The 26,542-nt window shown below is 27.9% G+C and overlaps 1 protein-coding gene across 5 annotated transcripts in view; it reads left to right on the top strand.

Annotated features, from left to right (window-relative positions):
- Positions 1–26,542, top strand: part of LOC120634911 (glycerol kinase) — a 76,243-nt gene that overhangs the window by 37,561 nt on the left and 12,140 nt on the right. For 4 of the 5 annotated variants that reach the window (XM_039905799.1, XM_039905796.1, XM_039905794.1 and 1 more), the window contains exons 4-10: positions 16,564–16,665; positions 17,092–17,309; positions 18,166–18,275; positions 20,124–20,229; positions 21,838–22,030; positions 23,114–23,291; positions 25,348–25,428. In XM_039905799.1, coding sequence (XP_039761733.1) covers positions 16,564–16,665; positions 17,092–17,309; positions 18,166–18,275; positions 20,124–20,229; positions 21,838–22,030; positions 23,114–23,291; positions 25,348–25,428 — 988 coding nt within the window. The remainder of the gene's footprint in view (positions 1–16,563; positions 16,666–17,091; positions 17,310–18,165; positions 18,276–20,123; positions 20,230–21,837; positions 22,031–23,113; positions 23,292–25,347; positions 25,429–26,542) is intronic. The other variant, XM_039905797.1, reaches the window with a different exon arrangement.

Raw genomic sequence — 26,542 nt, 5'->3', positions numbered from 1 at the left:
TTAATATATAATGTACTTAAGTAAATAAGTATTTAAGTATATAATGTACTTAAGTATATATTGTACTAAAGTATAAAAGTATTTAAGTATATAATGTACTTAAGTAAATAATGTACTTAAGTATATAATGTATTTAAGTATATAATGTACTTAAGTATAAAATGTACTAAAGTATACAAGTATTTAAGTATAAAATGTACTAAAGTATATAATGTACTAAAGTAAATAATGAACTTAAGTATATAATGTACTTACTGAACATTATATACTTTCATCCATTATATACTTTAGTGCACTAATTACTTTAGTACATTATTTATTTAAGTACATTATATACTTAAATACATTATATACTTAAGTATTATATACTTTAGTACATTATATACTGGAATACATTATATACTTAAGTACATTATATACTTAAGTACATTATATACTTAAATACATTATATAATTAAGTACATTATTTTCTTAAGAACATTATTTACTAAAGTACATTAACTTCTTAAATACTTATATACTTAAGTGTATTATATACTTAAATACATTATATACTTAAGTACATTATATACTTAAATACTTATATACTTTAGTACATTATATACTTAAGTTCATTATATACTTTCATCCATTATATACTTTAGTACATTATTTACTTTAGTACATTATATACTTAAGTATATTATATACTTAAGTACATTATATTATACTTAAATACATTTTATACTTAAATACATTGTATACTTTCATCCATTATATACTTTAGTACATTACATACTTAAGTACATTATATATTTGAATGCATTATATACTTAAATACTTATTTACTTAAGTATATTATATTCTTAAGTACATTATATACTATATAATGGATGAAAGTATATAATATATTTAAGTATATAATGTACTTAAGTATATAATGTACTTTTAAGTATATAATGTACTAAAGTATATAATGTATTCAAAAATATAATGTATTTAAGTATATAAGTATTTAAGTATATAATGTACTTAAGTATATAATGTTCTTAAGTAAATAAGTATTTAAGTATATAATGTATTTAAGTATATAATGTACTTAAGTATATATTGTACTAAAGTATAAAAGTATTTAAGTATATAATGTACTTAAGTAAATAATGTACTTTAGTATATAATGTATTTAAGTATATAATATACTTACTGTACATTATATATTTGAATACATTATATACTTTAGTACATTATTTATTTAAGTACATTATATACTTAAATACATTATATACTTAAGTACATTATATACTTAAATACTTATATACTTAAATACATTATATACTTAAGTACATTATTTACTTAAGTACATTATATACTTAAATACTTTTATTTTTTAGTACAATATATACTTAAGTACATTATATACTTAAATACATTATATACTTAAATACTTATTTACTTAAGTACATTATATACTTAAATACTTTTATACTTAAGTACAATATATACTTAAGTACATTATAAACTTAAATACATTATATACTTAAATACTTATTTACTTAAGTACATTATATATTAAGTAAATAAGTATTTAAGTATATAATGTACTTAAGTCAATAAGTATTTAAGTATATAATGTACTTAAGTATATATTGTACAAAAGTATTAAAGTATTTAAGTATATAATGTACTTAAGTAAATAACGCACTTAAGTATATAATGTATTTAAGTATATAATGAACTTAAGTATATAATGTACTAAAGTAAATAATGAACTTAAGTATATAATGTATTTAAGTATATAATGTAATTAAGTATATAATGTACTAACTGTACATTATATACTTTATGTTCATTATATACTAAAATACTTATATACTTAAGTACATTATATATTTGAATACATTATATACTTTAGTACTTTATATACTTAAGTACATTATATACTTAAGTACATTATATACTTTCATCCATTATATACTTTAGTACACTAATTACTTTAGTACATTATAAACTTTAGTACATTATATACTTAAGTACATTATTTATTTAAGTACATTATATACTTATATACATTATATACTTAAGTACATTATATACTTAAATACTTATATACTTAAGTACATTATATATTTGAATACATTATATACTTAAATACTTATTTACTTAAGTACATTATATACTTGAATACATTATATACTTTAATACATTATATACTTAAGTACATTATTTACTTAAGTATATTATATTCTTAAGTACATTATATACTTAGGTACATTATATACTTAAGTACATTATATACTTAAATACATAATGGATTTAAGTTTAAAAAGTATTTAAGTATATAATGTACCTAAGTATATAATAAACTTAAGAATATAATGTACCTAAGTAGATAATGTATTCAAGTATATAATGTACTTAAGTAAATAAGTATTTAAGTATATAATGTATTCAAATATATAATGTACTTAAGTATATAAGTATTTAAGTATATAATGTACTTAAGTATATAATGTATATAAGTATATAATGTACTTAAATTAATAATGTACTTAAGTATATAATGTTCTTAAGTAAATAATGTACTTTAGTATGTTATGTATTTAAGTATATAATGTATTCAAATATATAATGTACTTAAGTATATATTGTACTAAAGTATAAAAGTATTTAATATATAATGTACTTAAGTAAATAAGTATTTAAGTATATAATGTATTTAAGTATATAATGTACTTAAGTATATATTGCACTAAAGTATAAAAGTATTTAAGTATATAATGTACTAAAGTAAATAGTGAACTTAAGTATATAATGTAGTTAAGTATATAATGTAATTAAGTATATAATGTTCTAAAGTATACAAGTATTTAAGTATAAAATGTACCAAAGTATATTATGTACTAAAGTAAATAATGAACTTAAGTATATAATGTACTTACCGTACATTATTTTCTTAATGTACATTATATACTTAAATACTTATATACTTAAGTACATTATATATATTTGAATACATTATATACTTAAGTACATTATATACTTAAGTACATTATATACTTAAATACATTATATACTTAAATACATTTTATACTTAAATACATTTTATACTTAAATATATTATATACTTTCATCCATTATATACTTTAGTACACTAATTACTTTAGTACATTATATACTTAAGTACATTATTTATTTAAGTACATGATATACTTAAATACATTATATACTTAAGTATTATATACTTATATACTTATATACTTAAGTACATTATATATTTGAATACATTATATACTTAAATACTTATTTACTTAAGTACATTATATACTAGAATACATTATATACTTAAGTACATTATTTACTTAATTATATTATATTCTTAAGTACATTATATACTTAGGTACATTATATACTTAAGTACCTTATATACTTAAATACATTATATAATTAAGTACATTATTTACTTAAGAACATTATTTAATAAAGTACATTATATACTTAAGTTCATTTATTCTTAAATACTTATATACTTAAGTACATTATATACTTAAATACATTATATACTTAAGTGCGTTATTTACTTAAGTACATATTTTACTTATTTACTTTATACACTTAAATACATTATATACTTAAGTACATTATTTACTTAAGTACATTATATACTTACATACATTATATACTTAAGTACATTATATACTTACATACTTTTATACTTTAGTACAATATATACTTAAGTACATTATATACTTAAATACATTATTTACTTTATATACTTAAATACATTATTTACTTAAATACATTATATACTTAAGTACATTATTTACTTAAGTACATTATATACTAATATACTTAAATACATTATTTACTTAATACATTATATACTTAAATACTTTATATACTTAAATACATTATATACTTAAACACTTATATACTTAAGTACATTATATACTTAAGTATATGATATTCTTAAGTACATTATATACTTAGGTACATTTTATACTTAAGTTCATTATTTACTTAAGTACATATTTTACTTATTTACTTTATATACTTAAATACATTATATACTTAAGTACATTATTTACTTAAGTACATCATATACTTACATACATAAATATATAATTTACTTATTTACATTATATACTTAAATACGTTATATACTTAAGTACATTATATACTTGATTACATTATATACTTAAATACTTTTATACTTTAGTACAATATATACTTAAGTACATTATATACTTAAATACATTATATACTTAAGTACATTATATATTTAAATACTTGTATACTTTAGTACATTATATACTTAAGTACATTATATACTTATATACATTATTTACTTAAATACATTACATACCTGAATACATTTAATACTTTCATCCATTATATACTTTAGTATATAATTTAAGTAAGTATATAATGTATTTCGGTATATAATGTAGCTAAGTAAATAATGTATTACAGTATATAATGTACTTAAGTATATAATGTTCTTAAGTATGTTATGTATTTAAGTATATCATGTATTCAAATATATAATGTACTTAAGTAAATAAGTATTTAAGTATATAATGTGTACTTATACACACAATACATTATACATTATATACTTAAATACATAACATACTTAAGAACATTATATACTTAAGTACATTATATACTGTAATACATTATTTACTTAGCTACATTATATACCGAAATACATTATATACTTACTTAAATTATATACTAAAGTACATTATTTACTTATTTATTTTATATACTTTAATACATTATATACTTATGTACATTATATACCGAAATACATTATATATTTACTTAAATTACATACTAAAGTACATTATTTAATTAAATACATTATTTATTTATGTACATTACATTATATACTTAAGTTCATTATATACTTAAATACATTATATACTTGAATACATTATATACTGGAATACATTATATACTTTCATACATTATATACTTCAGTGCATTATATACTGTAAGTAAATTATATACTTAAGTATATTATATACTTAAATACATTATATACTTTAGTACATTATATACTTAAATACTCATATACTTTAGTACATTATATACTTTAGTACATTATATACTTAAGTACATTATATATTTAAATACATTATATACTTGAATACATTATATACTTTCATACATTATATACTTTAGTACATTATGTACTTAAATACTTATATACTTTATTACATTATATACTTTAATACTTGTATACTTTAGTACATTATATATTTGAATACATTATATACTTAAATACATAACATACTTAAAAACATTATATACTTAAGTACATTATATACTTAAATACATTATATACTTAAGTACATTATAAACTTAAGTACATTATATACTTAAGTACATTATATACTTAAATACTTATATACTAAATTACATTATATACTTAAATACATAACATACTTAAGTACATTATATACTTAAGTACATTATATACTTAAATACATTTTATACTTAAGTACATTATATACTTACATACTTTTATACTTTAGTACAATATATACTTAAGTACATTATATACTTAAATACATTATTTACTTTATATACTTAAATACATTATTTACTTAAATACATTATATACTTAAGTACATTATTTACTTAAGTACATTATATACTAATATACTTAAATACATTATTTACTTAATACATTATATACTTAAATACTTTATATACTTAAATACATTATATACTTAAACACTTATATACTTAAGTACATTATATACTTAAGTATATGATATTCTTAAGTACATTATATACTTAGGTACATTTTATACTTAAGTTCATTATTTACTTAAGTACATATTTTACTTATTTACTTTATATACTTAAATACATTATATACTTAAGTACATTATTTACTTAAGTACATCATATACTTACATACATAAATATATAATTTACTTATTTACATTATATACTTAAATACGTTATATACTTAAGTACATTATATACTTGATTACATTATATACTTAAGTACATTATTTACTTAAATACTTATATACTTAATTACATTATATACTTAAATACTTTTATACTTAAATACATTATATACTTAAACACTTATATACTTAAGTACATTATATACTTAAGTATATGATATTCTTAAGTACATTATATACTTAGGTACATTTTATACTTAAGTTCATTATTTACTTAAGTACATATTTTACTTATTTACTTTATATACTTAAATACATTATATACTTAAGTACATTATTTACTTAAGTTCATCATATACTTACATACATAAATATATAATTTACTTATTTACATTATATACTTAAATACGTTATATACTTAAGTACATTATATACTTGATTACATTATATACTTAAGTACATTATTTACTTAAATACTTATATACTTAATTACATTATATACTTAAATACTTTTATACTTTAGTACAATATATACTTAAGTACATTATATACTTAAATACATTATATACTTAAGTACATTATATATTTAAATACTTGTATACTTTAGTACATTATATACTTAAGTACATTATATACTTAAATACATTATTTACTTAAATACATTACATACTTGAATACATTTAATACTTTCATCCATTATATACTTTAGTATATAATTTAAGTAAGTATATAATGTATTTCGGTATATAATGTAGCTAAGTAAATAATGTATTACAGTATATAATGTACTTAAGTATATAATGTTCTTAAGTATGTTATGTATTTAAGTATATCATGTATTCAAATATATAATGTACTTAAGTAAATAAGTATTTAAGTATATAATGTGTACTTATACACACAATACATTATACATTATATACTTAAATACATAACATACTTAAGAACATTATATACTTAAGTACATTATATACTGTAATACATTATTTACTTAGCTACATTATATACCGAAATACATTATATACTTACTTAAATTATATACTAAAGTACATTATTTACTTATTTATTTTATATACTTTAATACATTATATACTTATGTACATTATATACCGAAATACATTATATATTTACTTAAATTACATACTAAAGTACATTATTTAATTAAATACATTATTTATTTATGTACATTACATTATATACTTAAGTTCATTATATACTTAAATACATTATATACTTGAATACATTATATACTGGAATACATTATATACTTTCATACATTATATACTTCAGTGCATTATATACTGTAAGTAAATTATATACTTAAGTATATTATATACTTAAATACATTATATACTTTAGTACATTATATACTTAAATACTCATATACTTTAGTACATTATATACTTTAGTACATTATATACTTAAGTACATTATATATTTAAATACATTATATACTTGAATACATTATATACTTTCATACATTATATACTTTAGTACATTTATTACTTTAGTACATTATGTACTTAAATACTTATATACTTTATTACATTATATACTTTAATACTTGTATACTTTAGTACATTATATATTTGAATACATTATATACTTAAATACATAACATACTTAAAAACATTATATACTTAAGTACATTATATACTTAAATACATTATATACTTAAGTACATTATAAACTTAAGTACATTATATACTTAAGTACATTATATACTTAAATACTTATATACTAAATTACATTATATACTTAAATACATAACATACTTAAGTACATTATATACTTAAGTACATTATATACTTAAATACATTTTATACTTAAGTACATTATATACTTACATACTTTTATACTTTAGTACAATATATACTTAAGTACATTATATACTTAAATACATTATTTACTTTATATACTTAAATACATTATTTACTTAAATACATTATATACTTAAGTACATTATTTACTTAAGTACATTATATACTAATATACTTAAATACATTATTTACTTAATACATTATATACTTAAATACTTTATATACTTAAATACATTATATACTTAAACACTTATATACTTAAGTACATTATATACTTAAGTATATGATATTCTTAAGTACATTATATACTTAGGTACATTTTATACTTAAGTTCATTATTTACTTAAGTACATATTTTACTTATTTACTTTATATACTTAAATACATTATATACTTAAGAACATTATTTACTTAAGTACATCATATACTTACATACATAAATATATAATTTACTTATTTACATTATATACTTAAATACGTTATATACTTAAGTACATTATATACTTGATTACATTATATACTTAAGTACATTATTTACTTAAATACTTATATACTTAATTACATTATATACTTAAATACTTTTATACTTTAGTACAATATATACTTAAGTACATTATATACTTAAATACATTATATACTTAAGTACATTATATATTTAAATACTTGTATACTTTAGTACATTATATACTTAAGTACATTATATACTTAAATACATTATTTACTTAAATACATTACATACTTGAATACATTTAATACTTTCATCCATTATATACTTTCATCCATTATATACTTTAGTATATAATTTAAGTAAGTATATAATGTATTTCGGTATATAATGTAGCTAAGTAAATAATGTATTACAGTATATAATGTACTTAAGTATATAATGTTCTTAAGTATGTTATGTATTTAAGTATATAATGTATTCAAATATATAATGTACTTAAGTAAATAAGTATTTAAGTATATAATGTGTACTTATGTACTTAATAGTATATATTAGTATATAATGTACTTAAGTTAATAAGTATTTAAGTATTGTGCGCATAGTCAGTCTTGTGCGCATAGTTGTCCAGTGTGCACGCGTACACATTCTACCTGCCGAACACCAGTGCAGTTGCGTTGTAAACAAGTGACAGTGGTTTCAAACCTTTCGTCTGTAAAAATGTTTTTATGTGGAAAATGTAACAATGATACAGAGGAGGCTATTCAATGTTGTGTCTGCAAGAAGTTTTTTGACTATCCTTGCTCAGGAATAACTGAAATAGGCTACCGCAAGCTGGGTGATCGACAAGCTACTTGGAAATGTGCGACATGCAAACATGTTCAAGGTGCGAAAAAACAGCCGGGTTCGCCAGTTCCTTCCCCGACATCTCTGTCAATGGATACTGTCATGGCGGAGCTCACTAAGCTGTCACTCCAGTTGCAGCCCCTTCCAGAACTTTTCAAGGATATTCATTGCATTAAATCGGATATGGCTGCACTTTCGACTTCCACTCAGGAATTGATCAGTAGAATCGATAGACTGGAAAAAAGGATTGATAATATTGAGTCTGTAAGTGACGCCATGCCTGAGTTGAGGGTTGCCATATCTCAACTTCAAGAGCAGATAGATGAGCAGGATCAGTGGCTTCGATATAATAATATTGAGATAAAAGGTGTACCTGTAAAGCACAATGAAAACCTTTTCGATGTTTTGTCTAAAATAGGAACAAAGATAACCTTCCCTGTTTCTAAAAACAATATAAACTTCATCGCGCGTGTGCAGTCCCGAAATCCTTCTGAGAACAAAATCAAGCCTATAATTGTGTCTTTTATTAATAGATATCTTAAAGAAGATTTCGTAGCTGCTGGAAAGGCATTGAAGACACTCATAACATCTGATATCGGCATCCCAGGCAATACTAGAATCTTCATTAATGATCACCTGACGGTCAAAAATAAACAGCTGTTATCTAAAACGAAACTCCTTGCTAAGGAGAAAAATTACCGTTTTGTTTGGGTGAAGCACTCCAAACTATTTGTAAGAAAAAACGAAACGTCCCCCGTCTTAAGTATCAAAGCAGAGAAAGATTTGACGAAAGTAAAATAAAGTTAGTAACTAAAATAACATTTATTAGAAGTATATACCTAGAAATAAACTTTAATCTTAACCTCATACCTCTTCGTACCGCAAGGTTGGGAAGCACTGGCGTTCTTATCTCGCTCCTTTGTTCGATGGGCGCAAGCTATTCATTTGTAATTCCGAGCGCCTCCGTAGTTTTTGCAATGAATATTGCTAAGTTTGAACGGTGTTATGATAATTTATATTATTTCTACTTACGTTATGTAATTCATTCGAAAATATTGTTTTTTCTTAACCGAGTACTATTTACTGTTTGCATTGGTTACATTTTAATTTTATACACTGTTTACCATATTCAGGGCATTTGGAAACTAGTTGCGTATATTATTGCTATTAGAAGACGTCGATTTCTATTACACTATTTTATAGTTGTTAATGGATTACTATTAAGGTACACTGCAGAATTAAGAAGTGCACTTAAGTATGATAATACAAACAGTAGTTGGTGTAAGTTTCTCCATTGTTTATGTTTAAATACAACGTTTTTTACAAGAAACGGACCTACTATTTCTATTAATTTCAACATATTGTCATTGATAACCTATGTTGGTGTTGCAACTAAGTCGTGTGTATTTGGAAGGCTGCAGTATTCTTATTATTGTGTATTAATTACTATGGTCTATAAGTGGATTACTTTTAGGCTTATTTGGTTTCTTTATAGTTATTGTGTGCAGTGTTCACTCTAGCTAAACTCAACATTTATCACCAAAATGTTAGGGGATTGCGGACCAAGACGGACACTTTTTCCAGAAATATTTTATTGAATGGTTACGACATAATTACAGTGACGGAAACTTGGTTGCTTGATAGTGTTTCGGACACGGAACTTTTTGACACAAGATACTCTGTATGGCGTCGTGATCGTGATTACAAGCAAATGTGTCAGACAAGGGGAGGTGGTGTAGCTGTGGCTACTAAAAAGAGCCTGAATGTTGAATGTAGGTCGGATTGGCAATCCTCAGCTGAAGACCTCTGGGTTTCAGTCACTTATCACAACAAAAATCGTAACACTTCGCGTATTCATATTTGCACTATATATCTCTGTGCGGAGAATAAAGGTAATTCATTTGATCAACAATTGGATAACTTTTTGATCAATCTTGAAAAATTAACTAATGAACATCCTAATGATATGTTCTTAATTTTAGGTGATTTTAACATGAGTTCCATTCGATGGAATGAAACTGAAGAGGGCCTTCAAGCTTATAATTTAAATGATAATAATTCAAGGAACTTTATTGATACATTAAGTTTATGTAACCTTAATCAATTTAACAATATTAAAAATAACTTCGGTCGCATATTGGACTTAGTCTTATCGAATGATTCAGTGACTGTTTTACATTGTGATGACCCTCTAGTACCTGAAGATCCATACCATAAGGCCCTTTGTATCAATTTACCGTTCTTTTCCATCCAGACACTACCATTGTCATCTAGAACTATGTATGCATATAAAAGAGGTAACTTTTCTCAGATTAATGAAGCCTTATCGAATTATGACTGGGATACTCTATTGCATGTCGGGGATCTCGAATCTGTTGTCAAATCGTTCTATAAAATTTTGTATGAACTGCGAGATAGATTTGTTCCCTTAATCAAAAATAAAAGTAATAAATATCCATCCTGGTATAGTATTCCACTTATTAAAGCAATTAAAGAGAAATACAAACATTTAGTTAAATATCGTACGTATAAAAACCTAGAAGACAGGCTTTCATTCGATATACTAAGAACCAGAGTCAAACTACTTGAAGATAACTGTTACTCATATTACATTAATTCACTTGAAGAGTCTCTCACGAAAGATTCTCAATTATTCTGGTCACATGTTAAGCGTAGTATTGCCAAACGTGCAACTAGCTTCTATCCTAAGTCTATGACTTATTCCCATTCTAAATCTGACACTGGAACAGGTATATGTGAACTCTTTTCATCATACTTTCATTCAACCTATCAACAAGTAACTTCTTCATCTTCGCATGTGCAGCCAGGAGATTCTATTACAACTGACATTTATACAATTGAATTCATTCCCCAAGTTATAGAAAAAGCCCTAAAATCTTTAAAACCTAATAAATCAGCTGGCCCAGATGAAATTCCTGCCATTTTTCTGATTAGTTGTGCGCATAGTTTATCAGTTCCCCTTTCTATTCTTTTTCGGAGGTCTATATCTGAAGGATATATGCCTTCTCTTTGGAAATCTGCTTATATTACCCCTATTCATAAGAATGGCCCAAGAAATATGGTAGAGAATTATCGCCCAATCTCTAAACTTTGCCTTGTGGCCAAAGTTTTGGAACGTATTGTATATAATCAATGCTATAATGTCCTAAAGTCGCAATTTAGTCAGAACCAACATGGTTTCTTAAAGGGTAGATCTACGGTCACAAACTTGGCACTATTCTTAGATTTTCTTACTGATAAGTTAGATAGTCGTGACCAAGTTGATGCTGTATATACTGACTATAGCAAAGCTTTTGACAGGATTGACCACATCTTGCTTCTAAAAAAACTGGCCTCCCTTGGGATCAGAGGAGATTTGTTTCGCTGGTTTTCTTCTTATATTAATAACAGACTTCAAACAGTTGTGTTAAATGGTTTTAAATCAAATTGGATGGCAGTACCGTCGGGTGTGCCCCAAGGGTCCTTGTTGGGACCCTTTTTATTCACTATTTTTATTCATGATATCGATCTCTGCTTTATACATTCAAAATTTTTACTTTTTGCTGATGACTTGAAGGTATTTCGTACAGTCAATAATGTTAAAGATGCGGAACTTTTACAAGCTGACTTGTTTAGATTAGATGATTACTGCATTCAAAATAAACTTGATCTTAATGTCTTAAAGTGTAACTCTATATCTTTTACTAGGAAAAGGGAACCTTTTCTCTATGACTACATTTTAAAACATCAAAACCTTAACAGAACTGATATTATAAGAGATCTCGGGGTACTCCTCGACACTAAACTAATTTTTGATTATCATATAGATGCTATTGTGACCAAAGCATTTAAAGCTTTAGGTTTTATTATACGTGTTAGTAAACCATTCAAAAAAATGAAAACCATCAAAATCCTCTACTGTTCACTGGTCCGTAGTCAACTAGAGTATGCTTGCCAAATATGGAATCCTGCGTATCACATTTATATCAATAAATTAGAAAGTATTCAAAAGAAATTCATTAGATTCCTTAAGCACAAATTTCACCTTCCTAAAACTTCCTACGAAATATCATGTTCGGATTTACACCTTGTACCCCTTCATACACGTAGAAACATTGCCGACGTTTGTCTCTTACTTAACATTGTTAGAGGGTCAATAGATAGTCCGGAATTACTTACTAAGTTAGATTTATTTGTACCCTCGCGATTACCTAGGCATAAAAAGATTCTGCACGTACCCTTAACTAAAACTAAGAATAGATTTAATTACTTTTTAATCCGTGTCTCTCGCCTTCTTAATTCTGTTTACAATGACCCCGAAATTGACCTATTTTATGGTAATATGAATAGTGTACGTCGCAAATTAGTAGATAAACTGTTGCATGCTAGGTAAACTTAACACTTTGTTTTAGTTTGCTGCGTTTCTGCTGGGTTCTATCAGGTACCCTTGTTTATATAAGACTTATCTGTGGAAACCTGTTATTAGTTTTAAGTCAATCAATCTGTTAACTAGTTAGTATCTACAACTGTTGGTTTTCCAATTAAAGAAAAAATAAAAAATAAAAAATAAAAAATATACCGAAATACATTATATACTAAAGTACATTATTTACTTATTTATTTTATATACTTTAATACATTATATACTTATGTACATTATATACCGAAATACATTATATATTTACTTAAATTACATACTAAAGTACATTATTTAATTAAATACATTACTTATTTATGTACATTACATTATATACTTAAGTTCATTATATACTTAAATACATTATATACTTGAATACATTATATACTGGAATACATTATATACTTTCATACATTATATACTTCAGTGCATTATATACTGTAAGTAAATTATATACTTAAGTATATTATATACTTAAATACATTATATACTTTAGTACATTATATACTTAAATACTCATATACTTTAGTACATTATATACTTTAGTACATTATATACTTAAGTACATTATATATTTAAATACATTATATACTTGAATACATTATATACTTTCATACATTATATACTTTAGTACATTTATTACTTTAGTACATTATGTACTTAAATACATTATATACTTAAGTACATTATAAACTTAAGTACATTATATACTTAAGTACATTATATACTTAAATACTTATATACTTAATTACATTATATACTTAAATACATAACATACTTAAGTACATTATATACTTAAGTACATTATATACTTAAATACATTTTATACTTAAGTACATTATATACTTACATACTTTTATACTTTAGTACAATATATACTTAAGTACATTATATACTTAAATACATTATTTACTTTATATACTTGAATACATTATTTACTTAAATACATTATATACTTAAGTACATTATATACTTAAATACTTATATACTTAAGTATATTATATTCTTAAGTACATTATATACTTAGGTACATTATATTCTTAAGTATATTATATATTTAGGTACATTATATACTTAAATACATTATATACTTAAATACATTTTATACTTAAGTACATTATTTACTTAAGTACATTATTTACTTAAATACTTATATACTTAATTACATTATATACTTAAATACATTATATACTTTAGTACATTATATACTTTGGTACATTATATACTTAAATACTTGTATACTTTAGTATATATTTTACTTATTTACTTTATATACTTAAATACATTATATACTTAAGTACATTATTTACTTAAGTACATCATATACTTACATACATAAATACATTATTTACTTATTTACATTATATACTTAAATACTTATATACTTAAGAACATTATATACTTAAGTACATTATATACTTGATTACATTATGTACTTAAGTACATTATTTACTTAAGTACTTTTTATACTTAAGTACATTATATACTTAAATACTTATAAACTTAAGTACATTATATACTTAAGTACATTATATACTTGATTACATTATATACTTAAGTACATTATTTACTTAAGTATATTATATTCTTTAGTACATTATATACTTAGGTACATTATATTCTTAAGTATATTATATACCTTGGTACATTTTATACTTAAGTTCATTATTTACTTAAGTACATAATTAACTTATTTACATTATATACTTAAATACATTATATACTTAAGTACATTATATACTTAAATTCTTATATACTTTAATACTTATATACTTAAGTACATTATATACTTGAATACATTATAAACTTTAATACATTATATACTTTAGTACATTATATACATGGTTACGCCTTGGTACGCCTTTGGTTGCCTGGAAGAGATCGCTATGTAGCGATAAGGCCGCCAAATTGTATACCTTTTGTTAAATTTTTACTTTTAATTTGTTATGTTTATGTGGTGTACAATAAAAGTGAATTCATTCATTCATTCATTATATACTCAAGTACATTATATACTTAAGTACATTATATACTTAAATACATTATATACTTAAATACATTATATACTTAAATACATTATATACTTGAATACATTATATACTTAAGTACATTATATACTTAAATACTTATATACTTAAATACTTATATACTTAAGTACATTATATACTTGAATACATTATAAACTTTAATACATTATATACTTTAGTACATTATATACATGGTTACGCCTTGGTACGCCTTTGGTTGCCTGGAAGAGATCGCTATGTAGCGATAAGGCCGCCAAATTGTATACCTTTTGTTAAATTTTTACTTTTAATTTGTTATGTTTATGTGGTGTACAATAAAAGTGAATTCATTCATTCATTCATTCATTATATACTTAAGTACATTATATACTTAAGTACATTATATACTTAAATACATTATATACTTAAATACATTATATATTGAATACATTATATATTGGAATATATTTATTTAAATAAATAACTAACTGATAATGCGTTATAATAAAACGTTCAATGTATTAAATACCTTTTCCTAAAAACGTAGAATACACGAGAGATAATAATTTTGGAAAGATTTTTATCTTGTTACGCCAAAGGAGTATAACTTGTAACGCGTGTACATAAGTACACACACGTTTCTTTGATATTTTTTCGGACACATTTTGAAGAACACGAAGATACGTGGCGACACAAAACCTACCCCGTAGATACTAAATTTAGCTTTGAAAAAAAAACACTAAGATATCCGTATTCTTTTAATATTATTTTTGACTTTGGGACTTATAAATTTCCAAATTCTCTTTGGTGTCGCAGTGGCTTCTGCCGTGAAACTAACCCGTGCCGCAATTAAGCATTCTAGGACGATATCGAGTAGATACCGATTAGGATTAGGGTTTTATATAACTTATTACCTACGGTGGTAGAGTCACTACAAACAGACAGAATTGACGTTTCAAAAGGCCTACTTGAAATAAATAAATTTTGAATTTTAACTGCCCTACAAGTGTCGACTTGTATTGCATTATCACAGAAAAAAAACGTTGCTTGTACTAAGGTCTAGGTTCTAGAGTAAGAAGTACTGGAGTACTAAAGTTGAATACTAATTTTCTTACTCCTCCAGGTTATTCAAAGGATGATATATTAACGTTGGGCATTACAAATCAGAGGGAGACGACTATAGCATGGGACAAATTCAACGGCGAACCTTTACATCCCGCAATATGTGAGTACAATGTTTTTTGTGCAAATATTCGTTGCTTTTGTTTTTTAAACTATCATTTTACACAAAATCTTCGATCTTATCCATATCACATCCATACCAGCGACCCTGCTTTCTAATTCCAATGCTGTGGGTTCAATTCCCACAACTGGAAAATGTTTTTTGATGAACATGAATGTCTTCCAGTGTCTGGGTTATCTGTATATTGTAAGCATTTATGTGTTTTATTAATGAATATATTCATTCTTCTTCTTAGTATCCATAACACAAGCCACGCTTACTTTGGGGCTAGATGGCGATTTGTGTATTGTCTTAGTATATTTATTATTTAGCGTCCTCAGGAGATGAATAATTGAATATATCAGGGAATTCCGCAAAGTAACGCCTGCTTCTACCCAATATTAATTTGATGCTCCACAATTTCCACAGCATGGAACGACATACGCACAGACAGCACAGTGGACGCCATCTTGGCGAAAGTTCCGGACCGGAACAAGAATTACTTGAAGAACATATCCGGTCTGCCGATCAGCCCGTACTTCAGTGCGTTGAAGATGCGCTGGCTGAAAGACAATATCAAGGCTGTGAGGCGAGCCAGCCGGGACAAAAGGTTGCTATTTGGCACAGTGGACTCTTGGATTGTATGGGTAAGTTATACAGTCGACAGTTACAGTATTGACGGCCGATTGGCGCAGTGTGCAGCGACCCTGCTTTCTGAGTCCAAGGCGTGGGTTCTATTCCCACAACTGGACAATATTTGTGTGATTAACATGAATGTTTTTCAGTGTGTGGGTGTTTATGTATTTAGTATGAGCATTTATGTATATTATTCATAAAAAATATGCATCAGTTATCTTAGTACCCATAACACAAGCTACGCTTACATTGGGACTAGATGGCGATGTGTGTATTTTCATAGTATATTATTTTAGTATACATATATATACAGTATCTTAGTGTGTATGTTTGTTTCCTTGTTACATATGTTTGTCTCAACCGTTTAGAAAGTAGACATACAAAACATTTTGTATGTCTTTTTGTCTCTGCTTTTGTGCTTGTATGAAGCACTCCTCAATAAAGTAGATGGCAAAAGATTTTCTCTATTGTACTGAAAATGCCAAAAATAGAACCCCATGATATTAAGTACAGATAGTATTTGGACATATTTCAACAAACGACTAAGATGTGAGCGATTAAATATCTAGACATTGCTAATCGCAAACTCCCGTCCCGAGTACCAACTCCCGTTTTGCCTTATCCTTTTTACTTAAAATAATTTAATGTACTTACTGGCTTAACAGTAGCACTACAAAGTCCATAGCTATGGGTAAGCAACGTTGACCCAAGTCAGCAAATGGATGGGTGCCCGTCTTTGGAACATAAGAATTAAAAACGCACACAGCTCCGTAAAGTCAGAGGTGCGTGTCGGGTATCGAACTCGGTTCCCCGAAAGTCTATTTAACGCTTGTACAACCGAACAGTACCGGTGTTTTTTTTTTTCAGAATCTTACCGGCGGGCCTCACGGAGGTCTCCACATAACGGACGTCACGAACGCATCAAGGACTCTGCTCATGAACTTAGAAACATTGAACTGGGACCCTATGCTATGTAGGTATGTACCTACTTTTACTTTATAAAGATACTAGCTGTTGCCCGCGACTTCGTCTGCGTTTGATTTTGGTTTCTGATGTGACATTCAATTTAGTTGTTCTTAAAAAATTTAAAGTATTCAGTATCGCTAAGCCTTAAATGAGGGGTTTGCTGCCGTCCGCTGACGAGTTCTGTCCTCTATCTCCAAACACATTCAGATCTACACAAAGTTTGGGCATTTAAACACATATTACAACCTCTATAGTACAAAAATAATTATTTAAATCGGTTATAATTTGTCGGAGTTATGGTGTAAAATCGTCAAACACTTTCATCCCCTCTCCCAAAGGAACCGAGCTTAATGTCGGGATAAAAAGTATCCTACATTACTTCTAACACTTCCAAGAATATGTGTACAAAGTTTCATGAGGATCTGTTAAGTAGTTCTTGCGTGAAAGCGTAACAAACAAACTTACATTTACATTTATAATATTAGTAGGGATAGGGATATTTATCCAGATAGTCATAGAAGTTGAAATGCTGTATATTCTCTGGTCTGCTCACGTGGGAGGCTTTTACATTAGCTAGTTAACACCCTAAGTAAAATCCACGCTGTTTTTTTTTCTTTTTAAATAATACGGACCAAGCAGATCGGGCTGTATCTGATTACTTTCATTAAAAACTATGGCAGTGGTTTACTCAAAAACTTCCGTCTCACAGATAAGTCTCAGAGACTGTAAATAATGTACCTCTAAAGCCTCTGAAGTATTATTTCGGTTTTCATTTACACGTTGTGTATTATCATCATCATATCAACCTATTACTGGCCCACTACGGGGCACGGGTCTCCTCCCACAATGAGAAGGGGGTTAAGGCCGTAGTCCACCACCCTGGCCCAGTGCGGATTGGTGGCCTTAAATATAGTCAAACTCAAAAATATGTTTAATCAAGTAGGCCCATTGGTGGCACTTTTGATCCGTACATAAGAATTACACGGTAGTGAGATGATGGCGATAACCACATTCTTAAACTTAAAACTAAAGCTACGCGGGTTCCAAACGCGTCCTGGTCTAAGAAGAAGCCCACAACAACTTAATAGCTTTATATATATATATAAAGCTACATATATATATATATATATATATATATATAAAGCTTGGGTGTGAGTTATTGCTATAACCAGGTTGCTCTTCTAATAATTTTAAATGACATTGTGAGATGGTGATAACGAAAAAAAAAAAAACACCCGGCTAAGTTGTTGTGGGCTTCTTCTTAGACCAGGACGCGTTTGGAACCTACCCTATTACAAACATACCTATAAAAAATGAAAACTCAATGTATTCAAAACTAAATTAGCTTCTTACATATTTAATAAATTTAAAGACGAATATAATATAATATAATATATATAATACGACAATGCACACATCGCCATCTAGCCCCAAAGTAAGCTTAGCTTGTGTTATGGGAACTTAGATGACTGATGAGTATTTTTATGAGTAGTATACATAAATACTTATACATATAAGCACCCAGACACTGAAAAGTATTCACGCTCGTCACACAAACATTTTCCAGTAGTGGGAATCGAATCCACGGCCTTGGACTCAGAAAGCAGGGTCGCTGCAAACTGCGCCAATCCGCCTTCAAATTACATTGAATGAGTAGATAACATTAAAATTTAATTTAGTTATTTAGTCTAATGGCGAAGTGTATTAATTTATTATAGAAAATTAAGTTTCCTATGTAAGTGACTTAGGTCTTTTTATGGGAATAAATGTCTTAAACCTAATATATATATATATATATATATATATATATATATATATTAATAAACATATATGTTTATTTATTTATTTTTATTTTACAGGTTATTTGGCATACATAGAGACTCATTGCCACATATACACAGCAGTTCGGAAATATATGGAAAAGTTAAAGATGATTCTATATTGAATGGAATACAAATATCAGGGGTATGTATTTGGCTGATTGTTTTATACTAGCTGCGCCCCGCGGCTTCACTCGCTTATTTTTGTCTGTGGTATCGTAGCTCCCAAACTGATGAACCGATTTTCGTAATTTTTTTTGTTTCATAGATAGTTCTATCCCGAGTGTTCTTTACCATTTTCTTGAAGATCTGTTCAGCCGTTTGAAGATCATCAGCTCTTTTATAGTTGATGAGGGGATCTGACTAGCTTCCTTATATTTACACAGAGACAGCCGACTGGCGCAGTGGGCAGCGACCCTGCTTTCTGAGTCCAAGGCCGTGGGTTCGATTCCCACAACTGGAAAATGTTTGTGTGATGAACATGAAAGTTTTTCAGTGTCTGGGTGTTTATCTGTATATTATAAGTATTTATGTATATTATTCATAAAAATATTCATCAGTCGTCTTAGTACCCATAACACAAGCTACGCTTACTTTGGGGCTAGATGGCGGTGTGTGTATTGGCTTAGTATATTTATTTATTTACTAGCGTACCCAGCCCGCTTCGCCGCGATTGATTTTGCTTTATTTTATTTAAACAATAAACTTACATCATTAAATTTTTATTTAAGTCTCATAATATATTCAATCATTTATTTCTTTCCGTATTCATTCTCTTCTAGCAGGTGATATGAACAAATAGTATATCATCATAGTAAATAAAAGCTGTATTTGACAGTTTGACAGTTCAAAAATAGGAGTGCTCCGATCGTCACCAAACTTTACAGGATTACTTGCCAGGTCAATCCGGAGATTCCCTGAAAGTTTCATTGATATCGGTCCAGCCGTTTCGGAGCCTATACGGAACATACCCACACACTTACTCTTTTATATATATATAGAAGATAGATACATTATTATTTTATTATTTACTATATCGGATCGATTCGAAATTTGGTATCGTGTCACTTTAATGATAATGAAAGTATATGGTAAAGTAAGCATGACCTGATAAGACATTTGAAGATCATCAGCTCTTTAATAGTTGATCAGGGGATCTGACTACCTTCCAAAGGTTCTATCGATTCAAAATTTGGTAATGGCAAAATACATTTCTTTTCCCGAAACTCACCTTCCCTCAATATTAGAACGTCCGAAGGTTGGCTGGTACAAAATGGTTTAGCAATAAGTCTGCAAAGTCAAAGTCTAAAACATCTTTATTCAAGTAGGCCGAGAGGTGGCACTTTTGATGCGTACGTTACATAAGAATTACACGGTAGTGAGATGATGGCGATAACCATATTCGTAAACTTAAAACTTAAGCTACGAGGGTTCCAAATACGTCCTGGTCTAAGAAAAAGCCCACAACAAACTTAGCCGGGTGTTTCTTTTTGTTATCACCATCCAGCATAGTCATTTAAAATTATCAGAAGAGCAACCTGGTTAAAGCAATAATTCACGACTTCATTCCGCCTATTGTAAACCGTTTTATTGGTTGTGCATTCAAGGGAATAAATAAATAAATATGGGTATCAAATGAAGCGGCTTGACTAGTAGAATAATGTACACTATATTGATAGTCGGGTTTTCTTATATAAAAACCCGACTATCAATATAGTATAGTATTCTTTTCTTATATATTTTCTTTCTATAGATTTTAGGTAATCAACAGTCCGCCTTAGTGGGCCAGAACTGTCTACAAGCGGGTCAAGCGAAAAACACATATAGAAGTGGTTGTTTCCTTCTTTATAACACTGGAACGCGACGCGTGCAGTCCACTCACGGGCTATTGACCACCGTAGCTTATAAGCTAGGACCCAATGCACCCGCCGTTTACGCTTTAGAAGGTATGAAAACATATTCTCTTTGTATGAAAATTGAGCTTAATTATTTTTATACTCTGTGAAAAACAGACGACAGAGAGTTGGTATGGTGCAATTTATATTTTGAAATCGAAACAGCGCCATCTAGTTGGGATACATGGAAACAGTATTGTAACAATATACGCTCTTTCTTGTTTAGGACCAAAAATAAGTCCATGGCGTTAGTACTTCCCCGGATGAGCTGTGATACTACTTTGTATGAAATTGAAACAGCGCCATCTAGTTAGAATACAACGAAACAGTATTGTAACGATATGACGCTCTTGCTTGTGTAGGAATAAAAATAAGTCCATGGTGTTAGTACTACCCCGGACGAGCTCAGTCACAAAAAGCTCTACTACTGCTTTGTATGAAATCGAAACAGCGCCATCTAGTCAGAATACAACGAAACAGTATTGTAACAATATGACGCTCTTGCTTGTGTAGGAATAAAAATAAGTCCATGGCGTTAGTACTACCCCGGACGAGCTCAGTCACAAAAAGCTCTACTACTGCTTTGTATGAAATCGAAACAACGCCATCTAGTTAGAATACAACGAAACAGTATTGTAACGATATGACGCTCTTGCCTGTGTAGGAATAAAAATAAGTCCATGGTGTTAGTACTACCCCGGACGAGCTCAGTCACAAAAAGCTCTACTACTGCTTTGTATGAAATCGAAACAGCGCCATCTAGTCAGAATACAACGAAACAGTATTGTAACAATATGACGCTCTTGCTTGTGTAGGAATAAAAATAAGTCCATGGCGTTAGTACTTCCCCGGACGAGCTCAGTCACAAAAAGCTCTACTACTGCTTTGTATGAAATCGAAACAGCGCCATCTAGTCAGAATACAAAGAAACAGTATTGTAACGATATGGCGCTCTTTCTTGTGTAGGAACAAAAATAAGTCCATGGCGTTAGTACTTCCCCGGACGAGCTCAGTCACAAAAAGCTCTACTACTGCTTTGTATGAAATTGAAACAGCGCCATCTAGTTAGAATACAAAGAAACAGTATTGTAACTATACCTGCCAATGATGATAAATGTAAACCCTCTGTTCCAGGATCGATCGCGGTAGCGGGCGGCGCTATGAAATTCCTCCGGGATAACCTGAAGCTTATCAAGGACGTGGCGCAGGACACAGAGCACATTGCCGGGCAAGTGTTCTCCACCGGGGACGTGTACTTCGTACCCGCACTCAACGGGCTGTACGCACCGTATTGGAGGAAGGATGCCAGGGGGTAAGAACTGTTTACTTTACTTTTTTTATATAATATAAATAATATATATATATATATATCAAATAAAGCAATTACAATAAAATGGTTAGTATAAAAGCACCGATAAAACCGCAGAGGTTTGTCCTCGGTGCCTATCTGCAACGATTACCTAAGGTGTTAATTAGAAGAATAAAACCAGCTGTGGGAAAAACATACTTCACTTCACTTGTGACTTATGATTCTTGAAGTGGACACTTCTTTAGCCGTGTTGAGCAAGTTGTAGCCTTTTTGGGTGAACGAATATCATGGAAGCGTCATCGTCACCGGACGCTTCCCATTTGCTAAATTTTTTTTTTTTTTTTTTCACAACACGGTTAGCCCTTGATCGATGAAACAATCAATGGAACACTTACTAGGATTAGCTCGCATTATAGTTCCGTTCTTAAGCGATTATGATTCAATGATTGAATCATAAGAGATCTCGATTATGATTCAATCATTGAAGATGTGTATTCCGTTTTAGAATTTTTACTACCCACCTACGTGCTACTTGGCACTTGGCTTTCTACTTGGTTCTTCTACAATTTAGTATGGCAACTCTGTATAGACTCTATGTTAAAACAATCGTTATAGATCTAGCTATTATTATTTTATAATAATCTAGAGCCTATTCCACCATTTAATATAAATAGTATATGAAACCAAAATAAAGGAAATTTTGTCTTTTTCAATACAATAGAATAGAATAGAATAGAATAGAAAAACTTTATTGCAACACAACACAATAGGAAAAATACAAAGAAATATACAATAGCTTTGATTAAGCTTAATTTTTTTTTTCATTTTACGAGTTGGACCTTGACTGCAATCTCATCTGGTGGTAAGTGATGATGCAGTCTAAGATGGTAGCGGGCTAACTTGCTAGGGAGTATGGTAGTAATACCCCTAATCGGTTTCCTGCCGGGAATCAAACCCGGGATGTCCTACTTAAACTGTGTATACAACGTTCAATAAAAGTTACCATTAAGATCTCTGTAGTCGTTTCCATTAAAACTAACACATTTTGTTCCACGACTTTGGTCTGGAGTATAAGTATTGAAGAAATTATAAATTACACCACACAGATTCTCCTGCTTTTCGCGGAGTATAGCAAATTAAGCTTAATTTTGATAATATATCATGGATTTCCGCAAATTAACGCCTGCTTCTATCCAATATCCAAAGTAAATTGCATCAAATTCTACAATAAACTACCAATTGACATCTTGGAGATGTCTCTTAAAAAGTTCAAAGTTTGTATTAAACGTAAGCTTATAGAAAAGTCCTATTATAGTATAAAGGACTATGTAATCGATAAAAAGCTTGGATGTGAATTATTGCTCTAACCAGTTTGCTCTTCTAATAATTTTAAAAGACATTGTGAGATGGTGATAACAAAAAAAAAACACCCGGCTAAGTTTGTTGTGGGCTTCTTAGACCAGGACGCGTTTGGAACCCTCGTAGCTTTAGTTTTAAGTTTACGAATGTGGTTATCGCCATCATCTCACTACCGTGTAATTCTTATGTACGCATCAAAAGTGCCACCTATGGGCCTAGTTAAATAAAGCTATTTTTGATACAACTGAATATGCATGATGTCTAATTTAGGAAAACTACTCTATAATGTTTGGAAGTATCTACTATATCCAGACCACACCAGAAATCAAAGGTTTTATTGATATTTATTTTTTTTAATATCCCGCGAAAAGCCTTAGTGGTCAAGCCTTAGTATGTCCTTGTCGGAAGTTTGTTTTAGTTAAAATATGAAATGTGCGATATGCGATTCAATACGACTTTTTTTTAAATAAGCAACTATTTGTAAGCTCACTGCTAGAATAATATTGCACCGTGCACGCCTGAAATGTCAATCAAATCTCCCTTAGAATTATAAATAAAGATAAGTTTTGTCATAATACATGAATCTTATATAATTTTACATTTTCAATATTATAGCGATTCTTACATTCTCTCATGTCACTATGTTTATTGATAGCGGGACGAAGAAACTTCGCTTATGATAAAAAGATTTTTGTTACAGTATAATCTGTGGCCTAACTGCGTTCACCACGAAGAACCACATAATAAGAGCAGCACTCGAAGCAGTTTGCTTCCAGACCAGGTACTAAACGATTGCAATGTTTTTTTTTAAATTACTAAGCTAGTATATGCTTTCTCTCATTTAGGATGATAATTTTGACAGCTCACAGTAGAAATGAGGTATTGTAGAATCGTTATTAAAGTAATTCGATTATCGATTATTCTTTTTTATTGTTGTTAGTGGTTTACTCAAAAACTACTAGGTTTTCGGTTTCACAGATAAGTCTCAGAGACAGTATATAATATTTACACGTTGTATATATGTATATATATACTTTTTTTTTTGCAAATTCGTGATAGATAATTGCAAATATCTCAATATTAATATTTACATGAAAATAATAAAATTGTGAGATAATTCTGTTGATTGAATGTTCGATTTATTTTATTTCAAAACCGATTTCGGTGTTATGCGTGTTTTTTTTTTTTTGGGTAAACAATCATGGAAGTGGCGTCATCGTCACCGCACGCTTCCCATTTGCTATATGTATATTGTTTTTTGTTTATTCTACTACAAGTTAGCCCTTGACTGCAATCTCACCTGGTGGTAAGTGATGGTGCAGTCTAAGATGGTAGCGGGCTAACCTGTTAAGGAGTATGTTAGTTATACCCCTAATAGGTTTCTACGCGACATTACTCCGGAACACGAAATCGCTTAGCGGCACGTCTTTGTCGGTATGGTGGTAACTAGCCACGGCCAAGGCCTCCCACCAGACCAGGCCAGAGAAAATTCAGAAATTATAAACTCCCAAATTGCCTCTCACATTGAAAATGAAATTCGTTAGTAATTATTAATACATTTGTATTTCTTTGACAGGTGCCCATATAAACTTAATTGTAATTTATTATTTTATTAATTGTATTGTGTTATTATAAACATTGTAATTGCCAATATCTTAATTAATATCTTAATTAATGACGGCCGATTGGCGCAGTTTGCAGCGATCCTACTTTCTGAGTCCAAGGCCGTGGGTTCGATTCCCACAACTGGAAAATGTTAGTGTGTTGAGCATGAATGTTTTTCAGTGTCTGGGTGTTTATATGTATATTCTAAGTATTTATGTATATTATATTCATAAAGATATTCAACAGCTATCTTAGTACCCATAACACAAGCTACGCTTACTTTGGGGCTA

Source organism: Pararge aegeria, chromosome 25 (assembly GCF_905163445.1).
Source record: "Pararge aegeria chromosome 25, ilParAegt1.1, whole genome shotgun sequence".
NCBI lineage: Eukaryota > Metazoa > Arthropoda > Insecta > Lepidoptera > Nymphalidae > Pararge > Pararge aegeria.
This window is presented reverse-complemented; position numbering and strand designations above follow the sequence as displayed.